The 22,672-nt window shown below is 41.3% G+C and overlaps 1 protein-coding gene across 1 annotated transcript in view; it reads left to right on the top strand.

Annotated features, from left to right (window-relative positions):
- Window positions 1-7,344: 7,344 nt before the first annotated feature.
- Window positions 7,345-22,672, top strand: part of lrrc75bb (leucine rich repeat containing 75Bb) — a 33,149-nt gene continuing 17,821 nt past the window's right edge. The window contains exons 1-3 of the mRNA XM_084382949.1: window positions 7,345-7,920; window positions 14,832-14,960; window positions 19,727-19,839. Of these exons, the coding sequence (XP_084239075.1) occupies window positions 7,639-7,920; window positions 14,832-14,960; window positions 19,727-19,839 (524 nt within the window). The 5' untranslated portion in view covers window positions 7,345-7,638. The remainder of the gene's footprint in view (window positions 7,921-14,831; window positions 14,961-19,726; window positions 19,840-22,672) is intronic.

The raw sequence follows: 22,672 nt of genomic DNA, 5'->3' as shown, positions 1-22,672 counted from the left end.
CACTGCAGACCCCCCTTTCTTCAGTATGTCTCTGTGGTAAAAATTAATTAAAGCACACCAAGGGAGGATTAGTCTTTACACTGAAGATCTTAAGACCCTGCACTGGCAAAGACAAATATCAAACAACGCAGGTTCACAGGGATTTTTATGTACGATAGAGTCAAGTGTGTGCGAGGATTGCTCATGTTTGCATGCATGTACAAGTCCGTTTACAGTCCGTGTATGGAAGCTCTCACCTGCCGACCTCTGAACACGGCCCAGCATCTGCTGCCACAGCCGCCTTCAGGTTCACATGCTGACTCGGATCCGTCCTTCTCCCCACACCGAAGAAGACACCCACAAAAGTGCCAACAGCTGCCAACAGCAGAACCGCCAGAGCCACAAGTATTGTCTTCTTTGCCATTTATATTGCTCGGGAATAATAAATACTTTAATGCCTGTCAAGACAAAAAGCATTGTGTGTATTCAAGATTTATTTGTATTTAAGTGCAAAGAGAGGCACAAAGACAACTGTAAACCCATTACACATCACATTGATCAAAAGGATTAATAATTCAGAAATGACACACTAAGTCCCACAATACAGTTTTAAATGTTGTATTAATATTGCATCATCAGCAGAATCAATACATTTTAAGCAATATAATGCGTCACATGACAGTTCAAACTTACACTTGAGATGTCAAAGTACCTAAGCTTCTACAAATCAAATCCATCATGCCAATCAGTGTCCAGAAAATCTTCTATACAGCAGGACGGCAAATTTAGTTGAAGTGAAGTGAGTGTGCATGAGCTGAGTCCAAGACACACTGTTGTCTGAAGACTTACAATCTAGGAGCAGGAAGTTGCACAAGTTTTTCTGGTTTTTCTGACAGGTGAATAATGTTTGATGGAAGTAAGTAAGTAAGTAACTACAGCGGTCAAAAGGGCAAATGAGTAAAAGGTTAGCTGGTGAGTCAATGGCGAATGCATGCTTTTTTACTTACTGTAATAAAACAGGAAAATAAGCCATTTGATCGCATTCAAAAATGAGATCAAATGGCTTAAAAGAGTTCTCCACCAATTAAGCATTGCAATCAGATTATCAGGTTTTAAAAAAAATAAAAGGATAAAATTGTTGCAGCACAGCCAGATTTATTGTCTTTTTTTAATTCCACACATTCTTCATTGAAAACCTGGCACCTACGTTACCCACAATGCAACTCCACAACTGGCAATTCAACAGAGGCTCTGCCTTGTTATTCTGGTTGCGGCTGATGTAGCCTCAAGCAGAAATGAGAGCAAACAATAGAGGTCTGGTGACATTGCTTATTTATTACTCCACAACATCAGATTTTTTTTTTCTTGGGATCCAATCAACTCTGACTCAAGTGACATCACTTGACCAAATATGTGTTGCACAAAGGCATCGGGGCAGTTTTCTCTCGCCACTGTCGCCTCGTGCTTGCTCCCGGGGGACATGTTGGGCCTCTGTAAATAAATGAGTTAGAGAGTGCGGTCGAGACCTGTTTCAAATGGAAAGTGTCATGAGATAACAAATGAAAGTTGACTTGACTTGACAAAGCGACCTGTTGGCAATAGGTCACATTAAATATGGAGACCCATTGGCAGCATTACAACCCTAATCCCAGTTTGCATTGAATAATTCCCTGGTTTAAAAAAAATCCACCTTTACTGACATCCTTAAAACCTCACTGCTTAACAGGCTAAAGTTTAAGAAGGTGTGTTTTTCAGTACTTGCCAACACACAGGGCTCCTGAGTGTCCCTGCCAGGAAGTTTGATTAAACAGAGATTAAAAGTACTTTATCACTATTTGGGGAAGAAATTAGAAAAGTAGCTGTCAATTAAATGAATACCTACGATGAGATGCATATTTCTCAGGTATGTATTAAGTTGTGTTGAAGTGAAGTTGTCTGAACACTGAATAGTTTGTATGTCCGAGAGGATCTGACTGTGAGTCGGTGTATTCTCCCGGCTGTGCTTTACGCAGCCAGAGAGAAAAAGAAAAGAAGAAAAAGGTTTCGTTTTTTAGCTTAATAAACCTCCAATTTGCTGCATACCCCAAAGCCGACTGTCATGCAGATTCTTTGGTCTGTCAAAGGAATGAAGCCAGATTACATAACAGGCAAATGAATTGATACAGTTGCACAGCACAAGAGCTGCTGTTGAGCATTAGAGTACACAAACCATTTAAACATTTCTGACTGACCCATCTTGAAAGTTAGTTTAAAGCAAATGTTTGTGAGGTGAAGTGACGTAGAGAAATTTAAATCCAAATCCTCGTCTTAGATTTGAATTCAACATTTTACCACCTGGATGATGTAGATGAAACCTCCTTGATACGTATTAAAATGTTTTGTCTTACCTTGATTCTTCTCGGGGGGCCTCAGCGACAAGCTGCTCACCAAATGCGTTCGCCTCGATCTGCAGCAGTCGATAGGTTATAGGCTAACTGCGCTTCTCAATGTATAACTATGAGAAAGTCATTAAACTTTAACCCACCCCATCATAAAACACCTATCTTGATTTTACCAAGGGGAGAAAAAATGCAGAGACAGAAGAAACAACCTGAGACGACCTTAAAGTCAGCCATCTGTATTCAATCTTCACATCACTTTTCTGAAATACCACGGAGCAATTGCGTGGCCCTAAAACTGAGAGGAAACTACAATTCACTAGATGAATAGCTCTTTATATGCAGTGGCACTCAAAGCTAAACAGTTCACTAAATGAATAGTTCTTTATCTGCAGGATTCCTCACTTATCTGCAACAAAGATTAACTAACAGTAGCCTCAGTTTTTTGGTAGTTAATTTCAAATGGAGGAAATGCAGGTGGTCAACACTTTTTACAAATTGATCTAAGGAGGGACCTGCTTCAAAGCTCTGTTGCAACTACATATTTTTGGCGCGACGGCATTAAAAAACCCTCTGATTTCAAAGTTTTAAATAAAGTGCCTCCTCACCAGGAAAACGAAGGCTTTCAGGGCTGCGTGGGCGAAGATCACATCTGCCATGAGGGGAGGAAGGAGCACTGAGAGCAAGCTGCAGGGGAACAGTGTGAAGAGCCGGATGAGAGGGGTCTGTTAAATAAGCAGCCAGAGACGGGACGGAGGCCCCGGGCTAACTGTCAGGTAATCAGAAATCAGAAATTCCTTTATAAGTCCCACAAACGGGGAAATGTGTGCGTCACAGCAGCCAAAGGACAGTTCAATGTAACAATAAACAATAATAAACAAAATACTAAAAAGGTAAGAAGAGCTAGAGCAGAAATAGAATCGTATATACATAATATGTACAGATATAAACAGTGTAATTATAAACAGTGTGGGCAGTGTATTGTTATTAATAAATAATAAGTACACTAGTATGAAAATTGCCCAGTTAGTGCAAACCAAAATGAGAAATTAGCTATGTATACAGTTTTTATTGCACAAGTGAGGTCTACTGGGAGCAGTGCTGGGTGTACAGTCTGACAGCAGCAGGAAGTCAGGACCTGCGATACCTCTCCTTCACACACTTGGTGTGTATCATCTATTATCTATCATCTATCGCTGAAGGAGCTGCCCAGTGCTGTGATAGTGTCCGGCAGGGGGTGGGACTCCTTCACCAGCAGCGATGACAGCTTATCCATCATCCTGCTCTCTCCCACCACCTGCACTGGGTCAAGAGGGCATCCCAGGATGGAGCTGGCCTTCTTGATAAGTTTATCAAGTCTCTTTCTACCTGCTGCCGAGATGCTGCTGCTCCAGCAGACTACTCCATAGAAAATGGCTGATGTCACCAGAGTCACAGAAAGTCCTCAGGAGTGCCCCCTGCACTCCAAAGGACCTGAGCTTCCTCAGCAGATGGAGTCCGCTCCGACCTTTCTTGGTCGGAGCGGACTGCAGCCTTTCTAGGTTGCTGCAGTGTGATCCGTCCAGTCCAGTTTATTGTTCAGGTGAACTCCCAGGTAAGATGTATAATACCGGTTATCGCAGGTAACCATCATATAAACAGAGGAAATGGGAAAACAAACAGAGTGCTCAAACATCTGATTTGTTTCAGTTCCAGATGGCATGAAGGTGCTGAAGGTCTGAGTGCAATTAGACACAAAGCTGACAGGTGACTTTGAATGTTAGTAATACTTAGATGTTTAGGTTAAATGGTTAATCAGGCTAACAAAGCTTTTTCTTCAAAAGTGAAGCAACATCACATGGTGGCAAAGTCTCGCTTTAAGTGTGTATTTTCGTATACATTTAGGTTTTGGTATACAAAAATATCCTTGTTACCCCCGGTCATTGAAAGTGTTAGCACCATCCAAGGAGTCTTCTTACATGCAGTCTATTTTTGCCGTCATCTGGTTACAGCTGTTATAACACCAGCACTTCGTGTTTGTGTTTTCACAGCTGTAGGCCATCATCTATACTAAATACCCATAGTTTGTTACATAGCTCCATTTCAAACAAAAACGGGCACGGTATGTGGGAAAACGTCGCACTCATCTGGGCGGCTACAACCTGACACAACCACCATCATACTGTTTTATTTAACACGTATTTCATTTCTGCTTCTAAATCCTACATAGTGGTCCTTCATTAAAAGGTAAAGGTTGGAGTGTGACCACGATCATGAAAGAAAACTAAAGTTGATTGTCAGTAAGGAACTTTTTTTGATTCATCTGAGGATTTTGTGACTCTTAAACAACTTCACACAATTTAAATTGTTTGCTTTGGACCAATACGAATCACATATCCGTCATCCAGTAAGGTGCATAATATGTTTTGGGGCATTGCTCATGCTGGAGTGGATAGTCTTTGCAGAAGTGTATTATACATAAAGGGGGTACAAAATCCTGCGTATGAGGTTTCTGACAAGTCAAACGAAACATTGTAAATTGGAAAAAGCCTTGTCGTGCAGAGGATGCTTTTATTTATTTTTTTCTTCGACGGTGGTAAAATTGGTGGTAAAGAGTGTTGAGAAAAAGTAATAACCCAGACACTTCTGGAGATCAATAACCCTGTGGTGGGCAGTTAAATCGGAAAATCCAGACAGAGCCAATGAGAGCCATTACACTTTACTACCAGCATGATGGGGATGCACCAGGCGCTCGGGAACTACAATATTACTCTATTCTCCAGCGTACAGTTCATCACTGTTTCCATGGCTTTTGCATTTAGTCTGGGAGTGGAGACAACTTATTACGCTCAATCACACTGCGAGCTGTTGGTGATGTAACAGCGTGGTTATATTATAAATGGCCGACAGTGGATTAGGATTTGAAAGCTCGGGCCCTGACTCATCTCACATCCTCACTGACCAGACAGGCACAGATTCACCACATGCATTTAGTTGATGTGTATTCATTAAGAGTAACTTACTACCAGGCTTAAAGCATGAACTTACACGTCACTTCAGTGTGGTAAGAAGGTGAGTACAGGTCAGGAAAAGCAAGATTTTTATTTTTCTATTTCTCTATTTGCATTTTTAAGTTGGTTGCTCCTGTAACAACACCCAACAGTGACGTGGCTGTGGTAACCAGTTTAACCAGTTGAGGTCGGCTGCTGTTTAGTTGTTTTTTAGAGATGCATCACTACTAAACCATTTGCCTTTAACTGTTAACTGTTCTGTTAAAGCCTCTCTACTACAGCATGTTTTTATGTATTTATTCAGCATTTAATTTGTTTATATTTTTTCAGTATCTCTCTACCAGCCCATCTGTCTGGGCTTGATCAATACTATTCCTGATTTAATGGGCACCCAAACCTTGAGCTCATGCAGTCTGCATAGCTGATGGATGTACTTTAGTTAGAGACTATTTTGCAATTTAAACAGGAGAGATTTAATGCTATTACTCAGCCTCAGCAGGCAGCCTGTCCTACAGCTACTTACCTGTCATTAAAGGTCTCATATTATGCTCATTTTAAGGTTCACACTATTTTGAGCGTCTACTAAAATGTTTACATGCTCTAATATTCAAAAAGCACTTTATTTTTCTCATTCTACTGTATTCGCCCTCTGTCTGAACGCTCAGTTTTACTGCCGGTCTCTTCAATGCCCCCCTCCCCGAAAGCCCAGTCTCCTATGATTGGTCAGCACTCACAAGCCTGAGCCAGCATCGCCCACTGTGTTTCAGCACGGTCTCTGCTGGTGTTTCTGCAACCAACCCTAACCCTAACCCTACCCTAATGCTAACATTACTAATTATAGTTATAAATAATTTTCCTTTGACACCACGTCAAGGGTGGGAGCCTCAAAGGTCGTACTGCTGTGTTCCAGGTTCCAAGTCTTAAACGTAGGGAATCAGACAAATCTTTATCACTAAGTCCCGATTTCTCAGCATTCAACCACTTCCTATAGCTAACGTTACTGTTTGATAGTGTTAATATTAAAATATAAACGCACAACTTGGACACATTTATTTAAACCTGGAAGTGAATCGCAGTGAATGTAATCAAATGCAGATTTTCATTTGTGGTTCAATGCTAACGTCAGCTAATGGACTATCAAGTATGTAGTTTTACCTTGAAATATGGCCCAACACCCCTCATATCATATCCCCCCCAACATATCGTCACTTGCTTTTTAATTGTTGATCAATTGGGAAGTAGTGAAATTATAACAATTGGTAAGACTCCCTATGTTTATACCGCTCGCATCCTGGAAAACCAGCAGCATAACATTATCTGAGCAGCTGACCTCAGAGGAAAATGACAACATCTTTTAACTTATTAATTCACAATCATAATAATGTTTTTAAGGAAAAGAGATATTTTTATTCTGCACCTTCCTACAAGCTCATATGTATTACTTAAAAAAAAAAAGTGTCTACTTTAGCATTATTTAAACAGCACCAAAAAAAAACAACACAGAAAATCTCACTTTCTACGATAGGGGACCTTTAATGTACAGGACAGTTGTGCCCATGTTGCCCTTAAACATCAGAAAATCTGCTACCCAGCGAGTGCTGTGCATAAATTCTCCTAGCTCGCTCTTCACATCCACTGAGATAACAGATAACAGGCTACATACATAGTCAGAGCCTGGTAACCTGAGCTCCCTTAGGGGGTGGACAAATCAATATGAACCTCTTTAAAATGTAATGCAATCCAATGCAACACCCCTGCAATAAATTCTATCCATCTATCTATCTATCTATCTATCTATCACATTTTCATATTGCTAGATTACGAAACTGTTACATAAGAGCCTGAAATAACACAGGAGGATTAAACAGGTCTACTTTCACTGATTGACTCGGTGTCACATAAACAACCTGTGCGCTGTGACGCGGGGTCAAGTGAGATATTCAAGCTGCCAACAGTTTCCTCCCTGACTCTCACTCTCGGGGCTGTGCGGAGAAGCACGATCTGATTGGCTGAGGAGCGCACCAGCTCCGAGTAAAGCAAAAGGATGCCAGTGCGCTCAGGCAGTGTGCGTGGACGGATGCGAGCGGGGACCGACGGCAGGCGAGCCCGGACACGCGTTGTTATGATGATGCGGCAGCCTTGAAACTTTTCTCAAACACTGTTTTCACTGAGGGGCAGCAGTGTCTCGGCTCATCTCCGCTGCAAGTTAAGTGTGATGTTTTGGCTGCATGTTGTAAAATCTCTCTCACCACCACCACTACTATCACTACCGACGCATCCTCTCAGGAGTGATGGGCTCTAAGTTGACCAGACAGAGAAGTCTCGATTTTGACAGCAAATTGTCCAAGAGGAGACGCCAGAGGAATGACAGCCCGGGAGAGGGCGAGAGAAGTGGCGGCGGAGACTTCTTGTTTACCTCCTTGATGCTCAAGTCCGACAAGCTGCCAGGGATGCTGCGGAAAACCAACCACAGCCCATATGTCAGGCGGGTGGCGTGGATCCGGGAGATCCAGAGGCTTCTCAGGGAGCAGAAGATGGAGCAGGCGGCTGAAGTGCTCAAACTGCTGAGAAAGGTGAGGGGGAGACGTGGCCGGGGGGTCACGAATGAGCTGGAGGAACTTTATTTTGAAAACGTTGTCATTAAAGGGATTGAGTGAGGCTGTGAGTGGGTTTTGTTGATGAGCACGTGGGCAAAAAAGTTTGCTTTGATTCATTTTTTTTTTTATTGCAATTCATTTATTTTTAGAAACTAAAATAGTTTGTGTTAATCTGCAGATGATTGAAAATGTAAATAATAATAGCAGCAGTTTATTCTGTTGCTTTTAGCTGTCAGCTGTTAAATTCTGATAATCGATTAATCGGTCTTCTTATTCCAGCTTGTAAAATGTCAGTATTTTCTATTTTTCACGCCTCTGTGACAGTAAACTGCATATGTTTGAGTTGGTGGACCAAACAAGACATTTGAGGAGGATGATGATCAACATTTTCCACCATTTTATGAGAAACCAAACAATTAATTGAGAGGATGAGAGCAACTTGTTAGTTGCAGCCCTGTTTTTAATAAACCTGACACGTATGGGTTGTTAGGCACAGATATGAGCCATTACTACTGTACACATTAATTGAATGATTTACCATGATGGCACTCATTGGAGGAAATCCCACTCTTCATGGAGCGGCACGTGTATCAGCAGGTGTCAGTGTGTTCATCATTTTCAAAAGTTAAAGTTATTTAATCGTCTACTTTTTTTCCCTCATCAATGTTTCACAGTTAGGAAGTCTGGCAGGACATTGCACTCTGTCCCCCCCTTTTTTAAAAAAAAAAATAATACTGAGAAATAAGAAGCACTTACTGTATAATGAGGTTGATGCCTCATTGGGTGAGACGCTGGTCTGAATCAACCACCTGTTTTGTCTAAAAGGGAACGGCCAGGAAGCCAGCTAGTTCATGATCTGAATATTCAATCAGCTCCGAACACTGGACACAGAGCCCTGTGTGTTTTGTATGTTAGCCCTTTGAAATACAGCTGAGGAAGACTTGGTCAAATGAATTCACGTGGCTTTATGATAAGGGTACAAATGATATTCTGCAGTTAAGTAATGCTTAACTAATGTATGAGTCATGTTGATTTGATTTGATGCATGAATAAATGCAGGATGTATTTTGAATTCCTGTTGCACCCCATTAACAAACAACGACGTAACAATGACTTTATGTGATTAATCAAACTGCAAACACTTACATTTTAAACATGAATACAGAAATACTGTGACGTAAATGAACATTTGTGGAACTGAACTGTGAATTAAAGATGTTATATGTGACATTTGAGCATTGAAATGTCTGAAAACAACCAGACCTTTGTTGTATGTTTTGATGAGTTGTGTACTGACATTATCCCAAATGTTTCCAAGAATGTTCAAACGCAAGGATATCGTAATTTTGTTTGTGCGTTTCATTTGGTTGCACGTCCCTATAAGAGTCAGAGTGAGGTAGGAAGACGGTGAATATGTCTAAACGTCATGTGAATAAGACTTAAACATCGTCTCGTCCATCAACATTTCTGCCTGAGTTACGTCAGATAGATTTTCACCAGCAACGGTGGTTGTTGAACAATGAGGACAGCAATTCCCATGATCCCATGCTACCTAGGTCCTTTGTTTTGTTTTGATTGAGAGATCTGTATCGACAGAAATCACATACAGTGTGGTTAAGGTTCCTCAACTAATCACATCACAGGGCTCCAGACTGACTTTTCCCACTGGTTGCACTGGTGCGCCAAACTTTTTCATTTGCATTTCAATTGCACCCAATGGTACATTTACATTTAATTTGTTAACACATTATGTAAAGGTGCAGATAAATGTTTGTCTTCATTTCGATCACTGCACCTGCAGATCAGACCCGCAAAATTTTAGACGCACCGCTGCGATAGATGAAAATTTGAAGTTGCACTTTTGGACGCATGTGTGAGCAAAAGAGTCGCACCCTGCAGCCTGTGCATAAAGTCATGGTCAATGGTGAGCAACTGGAATTCATGATACATGCTGCATTAATTCATGCATCAAATCATTATGAGTCATGCATTAGTTAAGCATTACTTAATATCCCTTCTTAAGAATGACACACTTTCTGATTCTTAGTGAATGACTTGCTCAAAGACATGATATACTGTATCACCTTTAGACTCTTGGTAAGACGGTTTTCTGATTTCTGATGTCTGCTCTCATTTTCTGCCATTGTTCACCGCCTCCTGTGTGAAGCAGGTTTAAAATATATGAGAAGATGTTAAATACGTAAATCCACATGCGCAGAAGCAGTTTATACAAACTTGAATGCCTCTCGAATGTGGTATGGTTAAATAGCACTAATCTGTCCCCAGTGCGCAGCATTGTGCAAACACTTCATTGTCATCAGCTTCATAGCTCCCAACCATATGTAAGGTATGTTTTCTATCTGTTACACTTTCCTGCATAACGCCCTTCCTGGTCTAATCCTCACTTTCTGCAGTTTTATTCAAACGGGAGGGATGAGGGAAAAAAAAGAAATAGTTTTTAGAGCTCAGCTTGAGCTTTCCTCTGCCTTCTGTTGCGGATTGATCAAAGGAGAACAGTTTTGAAGTTCAGACAAAAGCAGTTCTGATCAAGAGGGGCCCCCTGTCACGAAAACTCCCTGCCCATCTGTACGGTGCTGTTGAATAAATTATACAGATGTGTGCAGATTACAGCACGAAACAATGCCGAGGAGAAGCCACGGGTGTCTGAACTGAGGACTGATTTGTAGGTATCTCTACTGAAACCATTAAGTGAGGATGAAATAGATGTGGGGGGAATTTAAACTTAAGCTTCATATTTGTGTGAAGCAGAAGGGATGTGACTCATGCATAGCTTCCTCTAACGTCTCTGTGCCTGTTCATTAGAGCAGTCAGAAATATCTTATGAGGAAAAAGGGATTTTAAAGATCATCATGTACATTTGTCGGTCGTGAGCAGGGGCAGCTCTCTCCGAAGCTCGGCATTTAAAATGCTCACGAAGCATCAACACTCCCTCCATCTCTCTCTCAGGGAGGTGAAGCCAGAGCCCTGCTACCCTTGTATGTTGTTGGGGCTGAAGCCAAGTGTCTGACTAACAATACTTCCAACCCTGGAAAAAAAAACTGGCAGTAGATCTCCCCGCCGTTGCTCTCCGGCAGCACAGGAGCTTTTCCTCTCAGAGACGGATGGATTTGGAGATAATCAACTTCAGATGATGGATGCTGGAGCACGTTTCTTTCACGTTGAGGAAGTCATTACAAAGAGGAACCAATAACACCGGCCCCCGCACTGTTATCTCCATCGCGGATCTGCCTTCTGGGCCATTAAGTTAATTAGTTTGGGGTCTTCTAGATATTCATTAGTAAACAAAGAGTCAGCAAACAGTCATATCAATTACGCTCGACAACCTGCACACCGAGTAACCAATGTGCAGCGATGGCGAAGACACTAATGAAGGTGCTCTCTGTAGTGTGTGAAGACCTGTCTGAAGTCTAAGGTTAGCTGTCACAACACATAATTATTCATTTTATTCAACTGTAAATACCTCGAGCCAGAGCTGCAGCAGATTTTGGTGCCTTTGCAATCATATTATTACCCATCCTGTAATATAATTTGGGTAGAAATACAGTATGTCCTGCATGTATGTCCTCACCCTGTTTCTCTTTCCCAACATTTACCGTCTGCCTCTCAGTCTTGCCATCAGATAAAGACAAAAAGACCCCAAAATGAGCCAATGAAAAAAAAAAAAAGACAGACAGGAGTAGTGTGACATTTTGGGAATCAAACTTAGAGTTAGACAAGATGATATACTCCACTCTCATGTCTGTACAGTAAATATGAAGCTGTGCATATTCAGAAAATGTGTTGCACGTAACTGCAAGCACCTCTAAAGCTCGCTCATTAATACTGTACGTTCTATATTGTCCTATGACAACCTCACGGTGACAACAGGACACCAGGAAGTTGTTTTAACATTTTAGTTTATGGTTGAATTGAACAAAGAAGGTATCACATGTTAATTAGATGGATGTTTTTTTCCTTTTGGACAGAGCCAGGCTCACTGTTTCCATCTGTTTCCAGTATTTATGCTAAGATAATCTAACCTCCCCCTGGCTGTAACTTAATTACTTTAGAGACGCAAGAGTGGCATCAATTCGCGGGAAAGTGAATAAACATAGTTCATTTTAATAAGGTTATTTTCAGGGATGTTTTCTCACAAAATAAGATTATTTGAAAATATGAGAACATGTTCAAAAGGTCAAGGTCTCGCCACTTGGTTCATTCGGCCTGTAGCTACAGCATAAATATCAGTAAAATATGAAATCCGTTTATGGAAGTGAAAAGACTTGACACCGGAGTCTCACTTTGTAGGTAGTGAATGATATTTAAGTATAATTATCATTTATTTACATCACAAAGCTGGATAAAAGAACAATTTGTACAGAGTTTCCCTTCACTTGAGGGACAGGTTGACTGCAGCAAATCAAACGTACTACAAGGAACTCTAAGGGGCCACCAGAGCCAACAAAAATGTTTACTTACTTTACGAGAGATGTGCGCCCTTTCAAGGACGTGAAGAGTATGCAAGTCAGAACTATTCCTCATCTGTCCTGTCACATATGACTAAGTTGACATATTGACCTCGTCCTACTTGCCGATGCATTGTTGCTGCTGGCCGTTTATGTCTTTGAATCATCAGGAAGCGGCTTTTCAGTATTTTTTCACATGATAACCAGACAGTTCTGACCTTATACCTTGGATTTCAAGATGACGGCATAAAAGGTCAGTATTTTTTTTTTTTAAAGTAAGTAAACAAAAGTTGGAAGGTCCATCACCTGACAGCCATGACACGTGTCTCACACAAAAGCAGAAAACTGTGGGACTGGATTTGTCACCGCGTGCAGTATATCTAATTGGATTCTAATGAACTGCATGTGTGGGATGATGTTCTGCGATTCGGAGCCTCATCGCTTTATTCAGACTTTTTGTGATGAAGCAGACGTCAGATTAGATATGCAGCTTTCTCGAGGACATTTGTAGCAGGATCTGAAGGCACGCAGGCATCCCATCGGTGACAAACAGGAAAACATTTCATGCTTTTATGATTAGGAATCAGTCAAAGTAATCCACAGGATCAGATCTCTCTGTGTGTATGTTAAAAATGTGGTTTTAAATCAGCTCCACAAAGCGGCTCATGAACAATCTGATGCAGCAGCTGCTTAACACAACATCCTCATCATCATAAAATTATCTCTGTGCTTTCATTTATGGACACATGCGGCACCCTCAGTCTGCACTAAATGAGGTTTACTGAAGGGAGCGCTGGCCTGGAGGATGGTCCAGCGTCAGGGAATCCCAAAGAGCTCTGCTGTAATAAATCAACCCAAAAGCTGGAGGAGGAGAAAATGCTGATGGGAGTTTTCCTCTTTGCTTCAGCTGTGCCCTGAAGTGTTAGGGCTGTCAGAGCGTATAGAGCATGTTTAACTCCCGCCTGCTATTTTAAAAGCTCTTCGCTTCATATGGAGCTGACAGTTTTTTCCACTGATCACTAGAAACAAGAGCATGCTGGTCCAAATATGTTTGTTCTGTTGTTTTCATACAGCAGATGCAAGTGTAATATGTTTGAGTAGAGGAAAACATCTTTTAACAGTTGTTATGGATTAGGAGAGAAAGGCAGCTTTATGCCTAAAAAGAGGAGATTTTCTTTGACTTTCTCTCTTCTTACTCCCAGCCTTTCATGATTTTGTCTCATCTGCTCACTTGTGCGTCTTCCCTGCTGTTTGTTGTTTGCATTTGATGTATCTGAAAATGTTTCTTCCCAAACACCAGATGCTAATGACGCATCAGCACTCCAAGTATTACCCCGAAGATGCAGCTTCAACATATTTACATTGTCACTGCAAATAAGAAATATATCATCATGTGTGCTGGCTCCTGCGCATAAAAACAATCTTTGACCAGAAGAGCAGAAAGCAGAAGTGCATTTAAGTGGAATCAAAATATATTTCCCTCGGATAGTTAAGAGTCGTGTTTTGTGAAAATGATAGAAATCCCCTCCGGCAAAACTACAACTGAAACCTGCAAATGAGATAAGAGGAACCAGAAGGAGTTTTATTCTCTTCGCTGAAGAGTATAACTGTCGTATTATCTGAAAAAAGACACACCACTCTTATCTTAGCTCACTTAATCTTTGCTCCCAACACACTCTCATATTTGCACACAGACACCGTCCCCACCCCTAATTGACTGCACATGTGTTAACACATGACTCTGATGTCAAACCCTTATCAGCTCGCCGAGATAAGAGAGCAAGATGAAAGAGGAACAAAGCCTCTAAACATGGGCGATGTATTTTCATTACAACTATCCGTGAAACGTCACTTGAATATTAAATCAAATGTGTCTCAGACTTCTTTAATTTCTCTTCACTGCATGTGAATTTTAGTTCATTATTTTATTTTGGATTACTGCAAGAATAGGTTTACAGGCTAAAGCACATCAGTTTTTCTCAAACAACAGTGCTGCAGCTCTGTATTCCCCTCTGTCTGAAACGCTCTGTTTTAGCTCCTGTCTCTTGAAGGCCCCCCCCCTTCTGAATACCCAGTCTGCTCTGATTGGTCAGTTCACACATGCCTGAGCCAGCAACAGAGCAGCTGTGATAAATCAATTCTAACATTACAAACTAGCTGCTAGATTTAAATTATACAAATGTACTGTATGTGTGACATGGTGATGGTGTGTGATGTCACAAAGTCACAGAACTGAAGGCGGGACTACCGACGAGGCATTTCAGGAGCAGTGTTTTCTGTGGGAGGGAGGAGCTTCTGTTGGTGCAAACTTTCAAGATCTTTCATGTACACAAACATATAAAACACTGAAGGAAAAAGCAAAATAAGTCTCCTTTAAGAGTTAACTTAAGCACTCTCCTCTCTCTTTTCTTTCTCTCACAGGATTTGGGACTCCAGGGAACGTCGCTCAATGACATTTTGTACAAGAATGCAGCTTTTCTCAACCTGGTGGACCCCATCTCTCATGAGCTGCTGCTCAGCCTCGCGCGGGACCTGCAGTGTCCAAAAAGGGTATGAAGTCAAAAATAAGACCGTTTTTAACTTTCCTGAATTATGAAACAACAGCTTGATGTTGATTAACAGGACAAGAACTAAAGTGGCAACATGTCCACGTTTATTATCCATGCCTCAGTTCATGTGTCATGCTTGTTGTCATGCTATTGTGACAACAATGAACTGTCAGTTTGTGTTACATCAAATGCAGAAGCTAGGGACCAAGGACAATTATATTGTAGGTGTTTAAACATTAGCACAATGGAGAACTATGTACTTCAAGGTGTGTTTGAAATGTATACAGTATCAGGTGAAATATTAACTTTTATTATGTAAGAATCCTGCATACTATGCACAGGTTCTGACTGGCTCATGTTTTACAGGGGAAAAGGGATCGGCTCAGCACATTTTAACATTAATCTTGCCTTTGTAGAACATAATTCTAAAGCTGTGAGGGTCATTGAAGACTAATTAAAGAAATAGTTTGGTACGATGGGAAATGCCAGCGTGGATGAGAAGATTTACACCACTTCTCATCTCATTTATCATTTGTACTATGAATTTAAACCTATTGTCAGCAGCCAGTTAGCTTAGCTTATTACAAAGACTGGAAACGGGCTCTTTCCAAAACCAAAGTAACTCTAACGCTCACTAAGTAACACATTATAGCTTGTTTGGTATAGAGAATAAAAAGTGTAATAATACAAAAGTTGTGGTGTAACAGGAGCTTACTGTATGTGCAAAACAATGTTTTGCATGGTCATAGTGACCTTTTTTCTATCTAAATATTGTAAATCTTAAATCTAACTATAAAGGAAGGAATCTCTGCCGTCTGTCTGTTTGTTATTCACACATCTTGAGAACCGTTCATCCGATCAACTTCACACTTGGCAGGTGTGTTGCTGAAGGCCCACAGAAGTGCAGTGTTGAATGCGGTGCAGTTTGGACACACAACTTGTCCAATAATAATTCATTTTGAATAAACAATCGCTGTGTGCAGCAGCAGGATCGGGCTTCGTTGCTCTAACTCCACAGCTCGGAAAGTACTGATGTAATCATCTAGATTCTAAATCGCATGTATAAAACATGTTTGATATTATTTGGGGTGGCCGCGATGAGTTTTGAGCAGTTCAAGAGGCTTGAGACTGGACCTGTGAACCCCTCACAATAACAGATAATCTGTATGGGCACTGTATTAGTTGAACAAAAAAATATTGTAAAAAAATATGTAAATATTGTGTGTTGCATTTTAGAAAAACTTTCTCTATCAGATTGCATCCAAGAAATGGGATTTACTCATTTATGTCATCAGAAGCAACAGCAACACTGTGATAAACTTAGCTTTCACATGAAATGCTTATTTCATTATTTTTTTTAAATAATCACATACATTTTGCACATTCTGGGAAGTCTCTTCTACAGCTCATTTTACATGTGGAAATGTTCCTATCAGTGGACAATCTGGAGCATTAAATGAGAACTAACCCTCAGTCCCAGCTGCAAAGGGGACACCTGCTTGTTAGAGAGGTCAGGGATGAATGGTACGTCCGATGGGAGGCACTGTGTCAGGGTGTTACTCTGCAGCGGGACCATGTGGTCTGTCTTCCCTGCTGCTCCTGTGCTCTTTCAGCACAGTGGCATACCTGCAGGGGTAATCTACCTTGGTTGCATAATACTGGAAAGCGTGGGCAGGTGCCCAGTGGTCATCATGCTGAGGTCAGCAGGCCCGCTGGCCACGGTCAATGGCACCGAGGCTTGTGGGGCAGTGTGGCTTTGGCACTGACAATGAGAGCACTTTGAGGGCTCTGACAGGTGGCAGGTGGGATCAAACGAGAGAGGCTGGTGCTGCTGGAGTCCACTGAGTGCTGTGAAGTCTGTTGTGTCCCACCTTTCACTGTTTGTAAGGAACTGTATGAAAAGTATTAACGGGGTGAATGGAGTCAGATCGGATGGAAAAAAAGCAGTATCATAAACCTGTGTTTGCCACAGAGCTTATTTTCCGACATCATCAAAAAAACCCATAGGCTTTTTGTCGAGGCAAACAAGACGATGCTAACTTACGGGTTAGCCTACAAAAATACATCATCCCTGCTGCCTTCAAATGGAGCTAGTGGCCTGGTGGTTAAAACGTTGGAAATGTAGACGCATGATATGTTTGATGTTCAAGTCGTTAGAACACTGCTGCTAGGCAACAGCATTTAGAAGCCACGGAGGCTAACAGTTTAGCCAGTTAGCGAGCGGGTAATGTAATGCAAGAAATGCATTTTAAAAAACGATATCAATATTTTCCTCAGAGATACCTTAAAATTATGAAGAAAAACTCTATATGACTAAAATTACAATTTATTATGTAATGTATACAGTCCCTGAAGATATTAGTTTAAATACAAAGGGTTAGAACAACACAAGCATTGAAAAACACAGATTATAATCTGCTGTCACTCTCACTTTGATTGACAGGTTAAACATTAGATGATTTCATGTAGATTATTAATAGATGTTGAAGAAGGTTGGTTCATATCAGTATGACAGACCAACACAATCAGTGGCTGAACAAAATGCTCGTAATGTTGATTCCTCGTCATTAGGACAACCTCGTCAATTATGCACGTGAATTACATTCAGATTTATATGATCAATAAATTATAGGACGAATCCTTCAAGATTTGCATCATGATTTATCCAGACTGGCTGCCAGCTCATCCACTTGTAGGGTGGCATACAAATCAGAGATATTAAAATTCAAATTACATCTCAAACTCGGGGTATGAGTGTGAAGAAGACACTACAGAGGCTGCTCAGAGTGGCTGTAAAGCACAGACCCAGCAGCCATCACGGCTATCTAAAGTCTGCAGTTATCTCTTGTCGGAAAGAGATGGGTCGCCTCGAGATAAAGTGACTGTGGTCTGGTTTTTACTTAGCCAGTCCAGATGATAATCACCTGTAAGAAAGTCTAATCTTATCGCTGTTTACTTCGGTGAGGAAAGCCCAGGAGGGAGGAAGGGAGAGTGAGGAGCTGGCAGCAATGTTCTCCTGACTGGCTGGCGACCCGTGGCAGGATACTGTGTCAGACGTGACGAGGATGTAGAGAGGCAGTGTGCTGGAATAAGGCCTGGCAGCTGCCTCTGTGGCCAGCATTCTCCACCACTCTGTGATTTATTTACATTATATATTCAAGGACATATCAGAGCATAAGAGTTAAGTAACTTGAAGCTCATTGTCGTCCGTTACAGACAGTTGATTTAATGTACATTATGTTTTGATGCGTGATTAATGTCTCACGATTCTAATACGGTCACAGCTATGCACAATTATCGACTCTGATGATTCTTCCAGACCACAGATTCACCATTTCCTAAGTATACGTTCACATTGCGAATCAGTATGCGCCGCTCTAACGTCGTGTTCAGTCATCCAAGTGGCTGAAACAGCAGCGCCGAATGTTTTGAAAGTATGAGGCATGTTTGTTTGTCGCCCAAGAAAAGAAGTGGCAGCAGGAATGGTTAATCGCCTTAAGGTAAATTGCCCCCTGTCTTTTTTTTCCTCTCTCGCCACATTGCCTCTCTGTTGTTGTCGTGTTGTACCATTAATTAGATTTAGCCTGCTCAGCACAGCCCGTTCCATTTAAAGTCTTTGACGGAGGAGGAAGAGAGAAAAGAGAAGGCGAGGAAGAGGGGGGAGGGAGGAGAGACGAGGAGCAAGACGGAGGCAGGGTAAATGAATGTTTCCACGTAGAAGATGTATGATGCAGCTGTATTCAAAGGAAGAGAAAGAAACACTTTGTGGCTGTGTGGGAATCAGTGCATCTGTAGTTTGAAGGGAGAAGGAAAGAGTGATCAGAGCTTCCAGCGTTCATGAACGACTTTTACCTTGTACACGTCTAACCTTTGCCGACTTTTTCGCATTAAAAATAAACAAGCTTGTTTTGTTCCCAGTGAATCCTCAAATTCAGGGTTCTCCCTGCCTATAAGAGATAAAAGAAAGCCACCTTTGTATTATTAGCTTTTAACAAAAAGGCTGAAGGTTTATTTTACACCAAGCTATCATGACTTTTATCAGCAGCTGCTTCTACTAAGCGCAGACATGTGGCGTGGGGCACTCACGTGACGTGTTTAAGTGGCGAGAGAATCGCATATTCTCAATTTCCACACGATCAATGTTATTGATGAATTGTCATTATTCATTGTTGTATTGAAAGCTTGGTTAGCCTAAGTCTCCTATTCGCAAGAAAGTTGATTTTTTTTAGTCTCATTCCCAGCCTGTCAATAACTGACGCTGTGGGATGGCGGCTAACCTGACCTACAATCCCAAAGCGCCAGTTTCTGAAGCGTTTTGAATGAGACTAAAAAAAATCAACTTTCCTACAAATAGGTGGTTACAGGAGTAAATAGGACAGAATATCCAACCTCAGTGATGTTAGCCTGCTAGCCTACCTGACGGATTAGTTAGAAATCCAGCGGCCTCTTCTTCCTCAGTTTCACCCAACGTTGAAGTGATAAGAATAATCTTTTGTTTTATCAAAAAACACAGAGTAGAGTGAAATGTGTGCAGAAAGATTGCACAATCTGCAACTGAGTTTCCTGCGCTTAAAAAAAGCACTTTCATTGTTCACATTTGTCTTTGTCTGTTGTTGCATCTTGCTACTAAATTTGAATCCACATGGATACTTCCACGATGTCTCACCTGCCTTTGTTTCTGAACAGCTAGTCTGTTTTTGATTTGTAGCATGAGCTACTGTATATTTATACTTGTTGTCCATCATTCCTATGTTGTGTTTGCTGCAGGAGACCGACTCGTTCAAGTCCACCAACAAGATCTGCCGCCAGCTGATTTACCACCTGACCCCTCACTCAAAGTGGACGAGACAGAGCGTGCCCAGGAGGAAGTCTCAGGCCTGGTGAGTGTGTCCTCTCTGATACTGCCGTGGCAAAAACATCCTGCTAGAGCCTCTCTGAAATACCGGTCTGAGTTAAAGTTGGTTTGGGAGAAGTCCTCTGCTTTTTTCAGGGACGATTTTCCTGCAGTCTTTCAAGGTTGCATCTGTGATAGAGTGTTAATTAGGGCTGCAGGTTAATATTATTACTTTCTGGGAATGTATCACTCTTTTGGGAGGATTCCCCGGATTTATCGCCACAATTAAAATTGAGTTTAAAACCAGAATCTTTGATAGTGACTCAAAACTTCTGCAGTCATTCTTTCATAATTGCTAAATTATGACATTTTTAGCACCACAAATCCTCTCAAATGTTCTTTGAGGTTGAAAAGAAGACACTGACAACCATACAGGATATTGAACATCTGTTTGACAGAATATCCTTATGTGTGAGTGGTTATAATGGAGAGTCTCACCACCGCTACACTGGCATAGAGAGGTGGAATATCTATTACACGCAGACATTTGGGTGTACTATTTCTGCAGAGAAACCGGAGGATGTTCACGGACAGTAGGAACGTGGGGATAGCTCTTATGGATTTGATGGTCCACCTGTCGAATACGCCACTCTGCAATCAATGCTGCAGCTCTGATTAGTGTCCAACCTGCGTGATTAATAAAATAAAGTGATTAATGCATCTAAATTGCTGAATTGTTACAAAGAGCCCCTTTAAACGCATGTATAAACTTTACTTTTCTCTATTTTACTAATTTTCCAGTGCCAGTTTCTTAAATGTGAGGATTTGCTGCTTCTCTTTGTCATTTGCCACTGCCACCAAACTTGCATACTGATGATCTACGCCTCAGTGAAACACAAAACAATCCCCTCCATCTCAAATTAAGTAACAGGTACATTTGCGGAGATGTTATGAAACGAAAAAAAAAAAAAAAAAAACATCTCTAATGATGATCACGAGGCTCCCTCTCCCTGAGCAATTAACCCAGATTGAAAGATTTTTTTGACAGCTTGAGTTAACTTCCCGCCCCGGTCTCTTGGTTGCAATATTTTCGAAATAGCACTCAACAGAACAACAAGGCAGGCTCTCCCTGTGTGCTCATTAGCAAGCTCAGTCTCTCTCACTGCAACCCACCCAGACAGCAGCGCTCACTGTGGGGCTCAAGCCGGCAACAGAAACGAGCGTCTTTAGATCAAATGGAGCATTAGGACGCTGTTTACATGCTTTCAAATGCTTTTCTGTTATTGATCTGTTCATTACCTCGATCCTCTCTTTCTCTATTTCCCTCTCCCTGTCAGTCCGTCTCCTCTCCCCTCACCTCTCTGCTCTCCTTTCTCCGATTTCTTCCTATTTTAAAATCCCTTCCTCGCATTGATTTCTCTCCCGCCCCTCTTCTCTTTTCCTGTGGGATTTTTCTCTCCTGCATGTGAGAGTCCATTTTGTTCAACAGTTGCCACACAGAACGGTTCTGCAGTTTGAGCTGAGGCTCTGGGGAAACGCTCTGTCAGTCGGAGAGAAAAAAAAAAAAAAAGGTTTGGGGGGAGGGGGGAATCACTGCAAGGTTGCCGATTAGAAAGTCATGCATTTCCCTCTTTCTAACCAGCCTCGCCTCGAATCGATCGTGAATTTGATCTTTCGAGAAAGCATTAGCTATCACCTAAAACCGACACTGCGTTCATACAATTTCATTTTCTTCAAGTGACACTTGATCAATCGAAAAAATGTGCTGCAACCATGACATATATTAGATTGTTTGTAAGTGAAACATGTGCACTTGGTTGCACAGAAGTCATGATTCAAGCTTTATTACTCTGGCCTGCTTCGCTCTCTCTTACTGTGTGTCACACTTTATATATACTGTCAAGCTAATTTCATTTTTTCGTCTCTGCTGCCGCATGTGCCAGGTTTCTGAGAAGTACAGTGCTGCCGAGTCCCCAGAGGAGTTTTTAATGTTACTGTAATTGGTATTGAATTTCAGATTAATCAAGCTCATATCTTTTATTGGACTGAAATTGCCCTTCCAGCACATTTCCAGAAAGATTGGACTCGGATTGCAGATGCTTTTTCATTGCTTGTCTTTACTGCGAGGAAGTAATTGATGCGAGGCTCTTACAGCAGCTATTACAGACATCTTCGGTACATTTAAGGAGACGATTGACTTCTTGTTTCCATTGTTAACCCCTTCTTACTCCTGGATATGTACAGTATGTGAAAATATCCAAAATGCCTATCCCAGTCCAGCCCAAAGTAAATACAAAGCTGTTGTTGAACCATTTGGAGTAGAGCCGTGGTTTGAGGTTCTTCTGAAAGGTTATAAGCTGATTTTTCTCCCAAGCTTTGAGAAGCTCTGTACTGTAAGTTATTCTGGCATTAAAGGTGCTATTTGTAAGAAAAGTTGATTTTTGAGTCTCATTCCCAACTCGTCGAAAACAGACGCTTCGGGACAGCAGCCGACCCGTCCTACAATCTCAAGGTGTCATTATTTAACAAGTTGGAAATTAACTCTTAAATCAACTTTTCTCAATCTATTAGCAGATTTATTTTTCTCTCCTACATTTTTTAATGCAAAAATAAGCTTGGAGATGACCTGTAACTGCCCCTATGAGCTGGAAAACACAATGGGTCCGCATTACATAGTCAAAGTTCAAAATAGATAACAATATCCCTCAAAATCACTTGTTTTTCGAAGGTAATATCAAGGCGCCTAGCAAGAAAAATGTCATTTCATGACCACAAAGTACCCCTGCCTGAGAGTAACAGGGACAAAACCTCTTTATAGTTCTTTATTTCCTTAGTTACACTAGCTTAATGCATATGAAATAGTCAAAAACAAGTGCTTA

The sequence above is a fragment of the Pagrus pagrus genome (genome assembly GCF_965226575.1).
Source record: "Pagrus pagrus genome assembly, chromosome: 19".
In the NCBI taxonomy this organism is placed as follows: Eukaryota; Metazoa; Chordata; class Actinopteri; order Spariformes; family Sparidae; genus Pagrus; species Pagrus pagrus.
Note: the sequence above shows the minus strand (reverse complement) of the source record. Positions and strands in the feature narration are given on the sequence as shown.